Source organism: Podarcis raffonei, chromosome 4, assembly GCF_027172205.1.
Source record: "Podarcis raffonei isolate rPodRaf1 chromosome 4, rPodRaf1.pri, whole genome shotgun sequence".
NCBI classification, from domain to species: domain Eukaryota; kingdom Metazoa; phylum Chordata; class Lepidosauria; order Squamata; family Lacertidae; genus Podarcis; species Podarcis raffonei.
The window spans coordinates 56,354,815-56,368,547 of NC_070605.1; the positions used below are offsets into that span (position 1 = coordinate 56,354,815).

A 13,733-nucleotide genomic window follows, 5' to 3' on the forward strand; every position below is an offset into this window, starting at 1 on the left:
TATTTCTCCCTTCCTTCCATTTCTTAAAGACAAGCCTAAAAATCCTTTTGTTCAATCAGAGGAAAGGTGGGTTTTATGGCATTGTATTCTTACCATAAATTGGCATTGACAAATATTAATCAACAGAGAAACTGGACATTTAAGAAGTGGTTATTTATTTACACTTTTATATGGATTGCAGTAATTGCTTCTGGTTCACTATTTCCCTTCAACACACTTTGCTTTTTGTTCTGTTGACACTGCAATAATAAAATTTTAAGAAAGCAATCCAACCACTGTTCCTCTACTAATTCCCAGCATTGGGGGACAGAGATAAGAAACAATTAGTATATTATCACCAAAGCTATTATATTCTCATTTTAAAATGTGTGCACTAGAAAATTAGCCTTGGAATGAGTTATGAAGCTAAGAATTTTACACACACACATCTCTATATCAGAGGTGCAAAGTAACCAACAGAATTGCTTTAGATCTGTAGCACTTGGAAGCAGTCTGAACTGTACCCTCAATGAACAAAAAAGAGAGGGTACTGTTATTTTTAATTATTTGTTGAGAAAAAAGAACTGGAAAAAGTAGGCCACCCCAATAGTCTAGCTCTGCTGCTTATGCGCTGCTCTCACAGCCAGAACTCTGACAATGACAACCCACATAATAAAGAAAAGCAACTATGTTAATTTGCTTCAGCATCCCAGTGCTGCTTGAAACTATTGTCTTTTTCTATTGATGTGAGTTCATCTATCAGTCTTGACTCTCCCCTATGCCTTGTGTGCTGCATGCCTTTTTCTCTAAAAAATAATAATAAACGAATAGAGCACCACACAACAGTTTATCTATTTGCCCATTCTTTGTCTTACTACAGGGGTAAGGAAACCCTTCTCAGCCCAAGAGCAGGATCAAGAACTGGCCCACTCTCCCATGGGCCATTTTTGGTGGGTGGGAGAGACTGCCAATTTTTCAATCACCTGACAACAGGTGACAACTTCAAAGAGGTTTGCTGTCAGTATCAATTAGCTAACTGGTGATGATAGATCTTTTGAAGTCCGTTTTCAGATGCAGTCTAGATCCAAACCACTGCAAAGGAAAAAATGTTCAATTGCAGGCACAGTTTGAGTCCAAGCCATGTCTGCAAATGGACAACTTCAAAGGGTCTCACCATCAGCAACAGTCAGTTGATCGGCACCGAGAGTGAGCTCCTTGGTAAATGGATTGTCAGAGCCAATCAGCTGATTGGTGCTGACAGCATGCATGAGAGGTGCAGCTCTCAGTGAACCCTGCTTGCCAAGGAAGGATCAGGAGTGCTCTTTGAGCTCCTGCATGTTCCTTTGCAGCGGTGTCTTTATCTGTCCCATATGCAAGGCTCCATATGATGTCAAGTGTGAGCCTAGTGGGCCTGCTTTGGGGGAAAGGCTTGTCTGGCCTAATTAGCCCTGAAGCTCCCCACTGATGTCTTATTAAAAACAACAACAAAGAGAAATATTTAAAAAGATTTGCAAACCTGTTAGATGGATTTCAGGGGAAGAGGGTGGGGTACATGTAAGATGTCACTGGCTTTAGGCAATCAACACTGTTCCTAATATAGCTGGCTTCTAGTGCAAATATGCAGAGCTATTCCTTCCTGTCCTACGTTGTGGAATGCCCTCTCATCTGAGATGCACTTTCACTGACCTTGATTTTTATTTGTTTTCTATGATTGGATTAGTGATGGTAACAATTATGTTGCTTTATTTATTGGATTAAACTGCATGCAATCCACCCTGGAATTGCTTGGAGAAGAGCAGACTATAAATACATATATCAAACAAACAAAGAAACACCATACATGGTACTTTGAATCCATGCTCTTCAGCAGAAATAACTAACCACATATCTCCTCCAGCACCACACAGACTATAACTTGGAAATCTATGTTGAAAATTCCTTAGAATATTTAAATGGGATGTTTCCTTAACACATGCTATGCAGGTTGATACTCCTGTATCACAACCAAATTGACAAATTGTACGCATTGTTCTTACCTCATAAGCATTTCAGCCAGACTCTTTGCATCTAGGGAAAAACGGGAAAACTATTAACACTGCATAAATAGCTCATTAGTACTGCATGCTTGTTCAACTGATCCATTTTTAAGCATTGTTGTCTATTTAATATTATTTTTCCTGGTGATGGGGGACTGGATGTGGAAGAAGAAACTGAAACTTAATCCATTTAAAATGGTAATACTGTTGGTTGATCAACAGTTACAATATACAACCTTGATTGGATGGCGTTGCACTTCCCCTGAAGTCAAAGGTTTTCAGTTTGGGTCTGTACCTCACTCTTTCATTTCTTCTGGATGACCACCAGCTTCAGCTGGATGTCATGCCCTTTACTGGCAAAGACTGACTTGGCCATGCCCACTCAATGCTGTAGAACCTCTAGATTCTATTGTAATATGCTTTATGTGGAGCTGGCCTGGAAAACCATATGGAGCCTTCAAATAGTAAAAAAAGCATCAGTGTTTTTGTCTGGGGCCAACCAGACAAAGTGTATTATTCTAGTTCTGTATGGTTTATGTTGGTTATCTATTAATTTCCAGACTCAATTGAAGGTACTGGTTCTTACCTTAAAGCAGGGGTGGGAAACCTGCAGTCCTCCAGTTGCTCTTGGACTCCAACTCCCATCTTCTCTAGCCAGCATGACCAATGGTTGTAGTCAAAGACATCAGGAGGACCACAAGCTCCCCCACCTCTGCCTAAAGGTCCTCAACAATTTGGGGGCTGAGTACTTTATGAACCACCTTCTCCCATGAACTCTGATCAACTTCTTAGGTCCCTCTCCAAATTCCTTTCTCCTGACTGAAGCTTGGTGGAGGAATACATAGATTGGGGTCTTTTCAGTTCTGGAGCTTATATTATTATGCTTAAGTATTATTGTTACTACTACCAACACTACTACTACTTGCCAAGGAATATTTTTAATAAAGAGAAACAGGAAATAATTTGGAACAAATAAATAATGAGTGCATATTAGAAAATATATAATGCATCTTATTCAGAATTTGCGATCAATTTTATAGCAACATAGTAGCATGCTTGTGACAAAAAAAAATCTGATATGAAAACAAACAATATATATCCTGAAAATGGCTACTGTCACACATCAGTTGCTGAATTTGCTTCATCTTTCTACTAATTTATCATGTTTGTAAAAATTAGATACTTTCTGAAGCAAGCAGCATGCAATTTATCTGAATCCCCCCCACCCCCGTATTTGAAAATTTTCTGTTCCTTAACCATTTCCTCCTGGGATTACTTCCTGCTTTATGAATCCATATCAAACACTTCTGATATCCTTAACAAGTTAGCAAATGAGAGATGTCAGTGTCCCCCAAAAAACAAAAACAAAAACCATTGTCCAAATTAATGTAACAGCAGCATAAAGGTGGTTGTTTCAACATCACTGCTTTTGTTGTCTTTGAAACTTAAGAAACAACAGTTGGAGACAGAGTGGGAATTATGTACAACTGCATTATTGATAGGTAGTACCTCATTCTTATGACGAAAACAAACAAACAAGATCTCCAATAGTAAAATATCTGATATTGCAAAGAAAACAAAATTCACCAATCTCTAAACTTCAAAAAATACCTGCCCATTATTTTTCTCTTTGTAAACATAAAGGACATACTGCTGTGCACTCTAGGCTCTCTTTTGCGGATCATTGTGCTGAAACATGCAGATGTTTAAGGCAGAGTTGGCAGGGCACACAACTTAAAGGGCATGGGTACACAGCACAGTCCCAGTCACACATTCAGAAAAGTGTGAGCACGTCAACTGAAAAGGGATTTGGGGTTACAAGACAAGGAGAGTTGAATCTCCATTGAAACAAGTACGTACCACAGTGCAGCAAATCAATGTGCTGATGCTTATTTTAACCAGGTAAACTGGGTACTACAGGGTGATTCTTACATTACAGAAATGGTCTGAACGTTGCTTTGCATGACTACTCAAGTGGTGGCCAACCTGTGGCCATTCAGAAGTTGTTGGACTCCATTTCTCACCAGCCCCAGCTAGCATGGCCGAGAATTAGTGATGTTGGGATCTGGAGTCCTAGAACAACTGGAGGACCACAGGCTAGCCATCCCTGTTCTGTCCCGCTTCCCTGACAAAACTGGGGGCTCACACCATATGGCAAATATTCACATTGTACGCTTCACTGAAATGCAATCTTCTTCTCAAAAATGTTACCATAGTGCAGTTAGATGGAGCTGCATAGAAGCAGCAGTGATACTGCTGCTATAACATACAAAATGGACCCTACTTGTTACAAGCTTCTGACATCTCCTTAATCTATATATACAATCTCAGCTAGACATTCTCGGTGAGGTGACCAAAATACATGTAAGTGAGTAATGGGTGTCCATTCTTACCTCTGAGTCTCTTCAGTCTCTGTTCCCTCCTCCTCCTTCTCACAACCAGCAGAAGCACAAAAAGCAGCAAGACCCCAACCAAGATACAGGAAATGGTCACCAGCATCTTTAGCCCTTCATTGGTTGCCAGACCTTCCTCACTTTGGACAACTGATTTAATGAGTGGAGGGATTGTACCTGGAAACAGTGTCATGACATTAGATGCCTATCAATGAAGAGAAAAGGTTGGTTTTTAAGTGACTACGGTGTACAGAAGCTCACCTGTAAGAGGTTTGATTAATTAGGAAAGCTTCATCACACTAACTTTTTATGGGCTATTTTAAGGCACACCTGTCAACTCTACCACTTCTAGTGAAGAGGCAAACTAGGAAATGTTAATTGCCTTGAAATAATGTTGCTCTTCTTTATAAGTTCTCTTCCAACAGATGTAAAGTGAAAAATGTGCACCCTTCAATCAAACCAATTAAATTTCATGCCAGAGGACAATTCTTGGCTTGTAATGCTCAGCTCCTCTATCTGAGGCATGGCAAGCTCCTGAGATTTATATTCCTGGGCCAGGAAATGTGAGTTTCAGTGATATTACTAAGTCCCACCCTTCCCTGGAGTTACCAAGGCAAGAATAAAAAGGGATGAAAAATGGCAATTGAGAAGTTGCCCAAGAACCTGACACTCTGCTATGAAGGCTTCTGGATATGCTTAGAATCTGCATTACCAATGAGAACTCTGGGAACTGTAGGGGTTTTTTGGTATTAGTTTCCTCCTGCTTCATTGAACAAGGGGAGTCCAGTTCCCAGAGTTCCCACTGGGAATGCAGATTCTAACAAAGCATGGCTTTTCAAGGACTTCCAGCCACCATTTCCATCCCATCCCCAATGACAATTTGGAAGTGCAGGACAGGAGTAGAGGGCTGATACCAGGCCACTATCAGCTGAGCCAAAAGGTGATTGTAATGTTGGACTGTCTGAAATGGCTTGATAAATGTCCATTTCTGAAGGCACCCTGCTTTCTCAAAATTCATTGCCACCACTAGTTAAGAGAACGAAGCCTATCAGCTTGTGTCAAAACACCTTGCAAAATGGCTCCTCTGCTAGTTAATAACAAAAGAGCCTTGGAAAACCTGAACCTCGTCATCTTATTCTTTTCAAGGTAGATAATCTAAATTTGAACTGTCCCCTGTTTCATATTTAGTCTTGCAAGCAGATCCTTCAACACATTTGAACTAAACAAGTGTTGCCAAGATCAGAAAGTGTAAATTGAATGTAATAATATGGTTTATTCCTATCTTATTATATAAAGTCTGTAGTAGCTTCCCTATAAAATAACCAAAGCAATATATAATGAAGTGTTTAGAACATTACAATATGACTAATTTTGGGGCATAACCCTTTCTTCTGTGACTGCTGCTGGTAATGTTGACGGAATAATCTCTCCTCCATTCCTTCTCTCTCTTTCTCTCCTCTCTCCATGTCCCAGAGAGAGAGAGAGATTATTGCTGCATACCAGCCTTTATGTAGGAGAGGAAGTTGGCGTGCGTGCCCATTCCCTTACTGGATCCAGCCCTACCTCTCCTCCTGAGGGCTCCAGTTATCAGGTTATTCCTGCTCCTGGGTTCCTAGGAGGGCAGCAAGAACTGGATCGTTTCAGGGTACACAAGCACATCCCCACTCCTACAAAATGGCTAATGATATCAGCGACACAATTCCAGAGTACATAGTTTGAAAACTGTGCTCTTTAAAAAAGAATGTTAGCCCTAAAACTCTGGTGACTGAGAACTGAATATCATACTAAGAGATCTCGGTTATTTGTTGGGCATATAATATACACAACCTGTTTCTGGGCTGATATCTCTCTCTCTCTCTCTCTCTCTCTCTCTCTCTCTCTCTCTCTCTCTCTCTCTCTCACACACACACACACACACACACACTAAACAAAAAATTAGACATCTAAGAATTTTCATGGGGGGGGGAGCTCCCCCTGAACTGTTTGCAAGAAGAGATGTAACATTAAAGTGTTCGCTCTCTCATACAACTCAACACACCTTCCTTTTTCTTATGAGTGAAATTATGGGCAAACATTTCACTATATTGTGGAATAAATTGTGATAAAGTTGACAGGTGCCACATAGCATTGCTTTGGGGACCAAAGTTAGTACCAGCTTCTCCAAGCCCTGCCTTGAGTTTAAATTCCCCAGGGAGGCTTCCTTGGTGCCTTTGTTACATATCTTTAGGCAACAGGCAAATACATTCCTCCTCTCTCAGGCCTTTGGCTAATTAAATAATCGATGGCATTTTAAACTGGGTGTGTGTGGGTGTGTGTTATTGTTTTCATTAGTTACTATACAATGTATTTTTGTGTTTATATAGTAAACGGCTCTGTGATCCTCAGATGAAGGGTGTATTAAAATAAGAAAACATTCTAATACAATACAAATAATTTCTCTTACATCTTAGGGGATCTAGAGGAAAGCGCTTTGACTTGGATTTTGGGGTATCAAGCGCTGGATCCAGTTCCTAAGACTGACAATCCTTGGTGCCACAATGAATATTTATGGTGGTTTACGGGTGAGGAGGAACCCCAGTCAGGGCATTTGTTAATGTGAATTGCTCAGATTTGTTTTGCTGGCACAGTGGGAGACATGGATTGAAAGGGGAGCCTTCTCCTTCTACACTGGAACATTGTGCCAAATCAAGCTGTAATTTCACTGGAAAGCGCGGCTATCAGAGAAGCCTGCCATAAATTTGTACAGCTCCTTGTGATCCCCCCTCCCCTCCATGTGACAAGAGGCAGATGGAATTTCAGACTGTAAACACCTTTACTGTTTTATCCTCTAACTGCTACAGATGCCATATTGCAGCTCACAAAATTAAATGGCTCTTAGATTATGTGAAATTAAATTATTTATGATCATTCTTCATTAGGCAGCAATTAAATGAATGCACTTACTCCCATCATAGTTGAGTGTTGCAAATTTGGCCTGCTTCTCTGCACAGCCGGCACTGTTACAGACCCTCATCTGTAGCTCATACCAGGTTGCCTCCTGAAGATCGTACACAATGTATGATTTGGTAAGAGAGGTTCTCTGGGCTGTTGTCCACACTGTGGTGCCAAAGGGCCTGTATTCCAGAGTAAAGGAAGTGATTGGGCAACCACCATCATTCCAGCCAATAAGGTTCAACCTTACTCGAGTGGTGTTAATACTGGCAAAGAGTTCTTGTTCCTTTGAAAACTGTGGCTCTGCAAGAAAATACACATGCAAATAGAAAGCTATGATAAATGGATAGCAAAACAGAGAGATTTTCACATTTTTCAGATGGGAGACGCACATTTAACTTGCAAGATGCAAACATTAATTTCTTTTTTTATCCTTATATAGCAATTAAAAAGTCAGCTATTTGTACTTCTTCCTTTTCTGTCAATATTTCTCCTTTTACAGGTCACCACAGATTTTTTGGTCAGTGCTAAGAGACCCTGTTTGCCTTGTGTCTTCAAGCATTGGCTTCAGTGTGCAATTCCAGAGATGTGCCTCAGCATCCCTTGAAATATTGCAGAAGTTGTCGGGGTGCAAAATTCTACAACTGTTCACTGAAAGCAAATGCTTCACTTAAAAAATTAAGAAAATGGTAAAGTCTCTGCTTACGCAATGGATCTTTGGCTGCAATGCTAATCCACTGTGGGTTGTAATCCATCACTTGAAGAATAATGTTACAAGGAAGTAAGTGATAACTGGGTCTATGATAATAAATAATGGCGGTTGTATATTCATTTCAATCTGTATGTGGGCTATATATTCTGGTCTAACAGGACCATTCTGATTCTTGCATCAGAAGCTACAAAGTTGCTCGTGTGGTTGATCTGTGTCTTCGAAAACGCGGAAGTGTTAGGATTCCCTTGTTTACCTAAGCAAGGCACACCAGTTAGACCAGATGAGATAACTACAGTTATCTGTAGCCAAGAGCTTTTGCTTATTCTGTTTCTGTTTCTTAAAAGTTGACCTTATAGTGACTCTAATCATGAATGCACTAGGACATCCAGGTTTGCCAAAGTCAGCAGAAAGAGGCCAAGCAGAGGTATGTTCTGCCATTTCTAAGCAGGAGTAGCTGAGGTGTATGGACAAGGCATAGTTTATGTGGCACACATACATCAAGTTTGCAGCAGACTATAGCAAGTTGTTCAAGCCAATGACTGATACCTGCACTCTTGATCCCCCCCCCCCACAATGAAGTCATCTTTTCACTGGATTTATGCATGAAAAGAGGGCTGAGGTGGAAGCTCAGAATTGGGCCCAATTCAGCTGCTGCTCACCCAAACCTTCTGCTGTCTGAAAGCATCTACCAATCAGTTTTTGAGCTACAGGTGACATGCTGGCTCAGCCATTTACTCTAAATCTAGCATGCACTGTGGTTTCTCCAGGATGAAGCAATCAGTTTCAGAGTTTACATCTCTGATGGCTCCCTATATCCAAGAGTGCTGCTTTTGAAAGGGAACCAGGAGGATGCAGTTAAGCAAGGATTCCAGTTAGGATCTTCAGTATTCTGCCTGAATTTCTATCTATATGAATTGACCTTAGCATTTTAGTTTTGGCCAGCAACAACAAAAAATCAAAAGTTTTGAACAGAACCTAGGGGCTACTGTAGGACTGCTGATATTAGGGTTGTTGGTTTTGTTTCCAAAACTTAGCTTCTTTCTCCACTTCTGCCATACTCAGCATTCTTTTCATATTCACAATCAGAATTAAGAAAGCATTTAGACTATTATACAAAAGTGAAGAAGTTGCATAAAGAGCACTGATTCAAAAATGTTTGGTAACTTTGAGAGCCCTGGAAACTGCCTTCATTTTCATTTTTTTCTAATATGAACTTTGGGAGCGGGACCCCCAAAGTGACAAAATATCCAACAGTTAAAAGGATGTCAAGACTGAACAAGCAAACTGAAAGTGTCAGACCATAAGACACTACAAAGCCAGTTCCGCTGCAGTACTACATAATGTATGACACAGATAAGTGGCTATTGGCCTATTTTAGAATCTAAATCATGCAACTATCACTTGTTTTAGAATAAAGACATGCTACGATTTCAAGTACCTTTCCCAAGTGTTTTGGCTTCTATGATTTCACTGATGCGTCCTGGTCCCACTCCATTCTGAGCAGTCAGTGTGAACTTGTACCACGTTCCACACTTCAATGTCTCCAAGCGGTAGGAACGTTCACTGGGGCTAATAGGGAAACTGCCCCACTGCTCGCTGTTATCCTCCGAGTACTGCAGTATATAACCTGCCAAAGATGCAAAGATATCAGAATTAGAGTAGATGGTCAAAAGGTGTGAGGAAATAAATGAATCACAGGAAGTTTCTGCATTGGAGTATTAGGGGTCTCCAAATCTATTCTTGACTTGCCCACATGGTAATGTTTCTGGACTGAGACAATCTCCTTTGCAGCCAGAGACCAAGAATGCTCCTGAACTCTGGAGCAAAGGGTGGTTATCTTTCTGAAGACCAGGAAAGGTACAGTGAGGCCAAGATGATAATTTTATTCTAGGTTGGATAGATTGATGCTTGTCTTGTCTTTAATGGATCAGATCCAGACTATGCTAGTCATGCTTCAGTCCCACTGAAATAAATGGGACTGAGGTTAGTCATTACTAACTGGTATTGTGTGTTTCAATGGGATAAACAGCCTGATTCCCCAGGCTGAAGGTACACAGGGGCCCACATGGTGAGCATTGTGACAGTGGTGTCCCCATAGGAAGTAGGCATGCCAGTAATTTGGGCATGTGGCCTATTGCACATAACTCAATGTGCAGGGTGCCACACATCCAAAATAACTGCATCACAGATTTTCCAAGTGATTGTATTGCTCAGAGACATTGCAGGGGCGGATGAATTAACTCTGTATTAAACTACTGGGAATAGAACAGAGTACATTTTTACAGAGACTACTAGGTTGCCCTCAGGGACCCCTGTTTCTGTCCTTTGTGCAAAAGCATGTTGCTCTCCGCTGAAGTAAGGATACAGGTAATGCTATTGCAATTTATTAAATGTATGCACCTCTTATCAGAAGAACAGCTGCTAAATTAAGTATATAATTTTAAGCAAAAGGGGAAGTCATACTGACATGCAAAGTCCATTACAGAGATATAGTATGCTAGAATCATTTTAGGCCCACTTAGATAAAAAAAAAGAACTAATGGGCAGGTTATATGAAGACTGAGCTGGAGGAGACTTGAGGTTGTTACAACAATCAAAAGTTTCCCAATGGTAGCATTTCCTTCCCCCCAAACAACCATCAAATATCTAACTATCTAGAGGAACTAACAGTATTTCCTCTATTGAGGACATTTTAAGAGAACTATATAATAATAATAATTTATTATTTATACCCCACCCATCTGGCTGGGTTTCCCCAGCCGCTCTAGGCGGCTTCCAGAAGAATATTAAAATACAATGATTCATCAAATATTAAAAGCTTCCCTAAACAGGGCTGCCTTCAGATGTCTTCTAAAAGTCCGATAGTTGTTTATTTCTATGACATCTGATGGTAGGGCGTTCCACAGGGCAGGCGCCACTACTGAGAAGGCCCTCTGTCTGGTTCCCTGTAACTTCCCTTCTCGCAATGAGGGAACCACCAGAAGGCCCTCGGCACTGGATCTATGCCGACAGATTCTGTCCTCTGCCATGTTGGAAGGCAGATACAGACAGATAACATAACTTCCCAACAGATTTGCACCTGTAATTTAAAACAGGTGGAGAATGTAATTCACTATGTAATGAAATTTCCCAAAGGGCTGCTGAGAAAAATTCATTTAACAACCTTCTCTGACCAAGACATTATCCGTTTTCTCTTAGAAGATGCTTACCCATATATAACACCACAAGAATTAGTGCAGAATAGCAGGTTTTGTCTGAGAATTGTAAGCATCTGTTCAGTTCAATTTTAGTTTAAACTAGGCTTTACTTGATTGTGCCATAAGTTTTAAATAATCCTATTTTATTTTTCATTTTTCATTATTCATTATTGTGTTGTCTATTTTTATTTGACTTGATATATTGGATATTTTTGGAGTATATTTTAAAGTTCTTGAGGCCAACGTCTAGTGCAATAAATTTAAGGATTATCACTTGTACAAAACAGTCTTATCTCCAATAGTCACTGCTAGGCAGGAGGCCTGGATAACCTACCACTGCTTTCTCCTACACAAATCTACCATGGTGACCCACTACTCGGTATCAAGCTAGAATGTGTGAATCACTTCTTTGCAATAAAACATTAGCACTGAAAAATGAACCTGGACACTGTTACCTCGAATAGAGCTGCCACCGTTATCTCCAGGGATCCAGGAAAGAGTGATTGAGGAAGATGTGGTTTTGGACACAGTAAGTCTCGGCTGGTCTGGTGGAACTAGACAGAAGTAGTTAACAATTAGTGCATGACTTCAAACTATTCATAAAGACATCTATTGAAGAATTGTTTGGGGCTGGGGATAAAAAATGCAAATCATATCTGTCAGTGTGTCTGTTAGTTTGACATCTCCAGCTAAGACTAAAAGACAAGTTCTCTTTTTCTTAGATATGTAAATACTATATAATTTTATCTGTCATTTCTTAACCTTAACTTTGCCTTTGACTTTCCTATCACTACAATTCCTGAACAATCTCCTTCCAAGAAGCAGGGGAAACATATTTCCACCCCCCATTTATTACTTGAGGAAACACTGTACACCACTGTCACAAATCACCAATGGGGCACAGCAACACTTCTGGTGATGTCAGTGAAATCGCCAGAAAACTGACAATCGGTGCTAATGTCAAGTAGCAGCTAAAAAAAAAATCACTGAAACTTTGTCCCCCTACCCCCTGAGAGGCCTGTTCTCTTGCAGAGTAAGAAACCATGTCACATTGCTACCTTTTGTTGCAGGTCCCACTTGTAATAAGCACCAAATTCATAACCTGAGATTAGTCAGGGTGCTAAATTTCATTCTCTGGAGTATCCTCAGTGATGTAAGAGGAATTACTGGAACAATAATCAAAGTGCTGTAATCTCACAAATAGTCACAATTAAAACAAACAGTTTTCTTACCTTGCACCTGCAAATTCAAAATGATTTCATCTGATCCCCAGTTGTTAGTGGCTACACAGCTGTAATATCCCGAATCTTCTGCTTTCACAGTACGGATGACAAAGCTGCCATTACTAAAGATGCTTCTTCGCCCATCAATCATCACTAGACTGGGTGTCCCGTTACTACCTCACAGGAAACAAAATTCATACATTAAAGAGGTTACAACCAACATTACTCAGGAGTGGCAATTTGTAAAAGCGCAGGAAAAAGCAATTGCCAAGCAAGAACGTCTCCTAGTTCTATAACAGGATTAGCCAATGGGGTGCCACTCCCATCAGCTCCAGCCTGTGTGCCAAAGGTCAAGGATGACGGAAGCTGTAGCCCCCCAACAACTGGGGAGCATCTCGTTGGCTACTTGTTTTAGAGGCTGATAAAATTCATAAAGGGCATTTGAGTGTTTTCCATGGCAGGACATCTATAATGAAGAATATTTTGTAAAATACGCTGGTAACAAACAATGGCTCACTCCTACAGGAGGCAGTGATGGCAACCAACTTGGATGGCTTTGAAAGAGGATTCGATGAGAGAGCTATCAATGGCTACTAGCTATGATAGCTGTGCTCTGCCTCTCCAGCTAGAGGAAGCCATACTTCCAAATACTAGTTGCTGGAAACCATGGGAGGGGAGAGTGCTCTTGTTCTGCTCCCTGGTTTCCCACAGGCCTCTAGTTGGCCACTGTGAGAAGAGGATGCTGGACTAGATTGGCCTGATCTGGTGGGCTCTTCTTATGTTCTAACTTCTTCCCACCCACCTCTTTGGGGAAATGAGTCAGGGAGAGAAAGTTCTGACCTTCTCAAGCCACTTAATGGTTTATAGAGGGGTAGAGTGGGAGTTAGGGCTAGGGGCTGCGTGTTGTGAGGTTAGGAACCCCACACACCATAGTTTCAGGAGCAAGGAAAGGAAAAATGACACTCTTTTCATTTTACAGTTCCCAGAACTGCACGCGAACTGCTAACCTCCCCTCCCCACAAAACCCCTATACAGATAAAATGCTCAGGTTTCACGCTAACAGCTCTTTATTGCTAGCACAGTAAAGGAACAGGGTGGGGAAGGGGTGTCCTTTATCCCTTTCCTGTTGCTGAAATTTCATCCCCCCGCCCGAGAAGCCTATTCTTTTACAGAGTAGGAACTCACTGCATTCTGCATCTGTTGCAGGTCCCATTTGCAATCCCTCCCCCCCTTCCACCACCACCCTCCTCACACAAAGTTGC

At 41.0% G+C, this 13,733-nt stretch overlaps 1 protein-coding gene across 3 annotated transcripts in view; it reads right to left on the minus strand.

Moving 5' to 3' along the window:
• Positions 1-13,733, minus strand: part of DSCAM (DS cell adhesion molecule) — a 322,736-nt gene that overhangs the window by 34,858 nt on the left and 274,145 nt on the right. The window contains exons 23-28 of one of the 3 annotated variants that reach the window (XM_053386764.1): positions 12,481-12,644; positions 11,704-11,802; positions 9,490-9,678; positions 7,352-7,642; positions 4,409-4,585; positions 2,016-2,046 (exon numbers count right to left, since the gene is read on the minus strand). In XM_053386764.1, the coding sequence (XP_053242739.1) occupies positions 2,016-2,046; positions 4,409-4,585; positions 7,352-7,642; positions 9,490-9,678; positions 11,704-11,802; positions 12,481-12,644 (951 nt within the window). Of the gene's footprint in view, positions 1-2,015; positions 2,047-4,408; positions 4,614-7,351; positions 7,643-9,489; positions 9,679-11,703; positions 11,803-12,480; positions 12,649-13,733 lie in introns of those variants that run through there. The other 2 variants (XM_053386765.1, XM_053386767.1) reach the window with 2 other exon arrangements.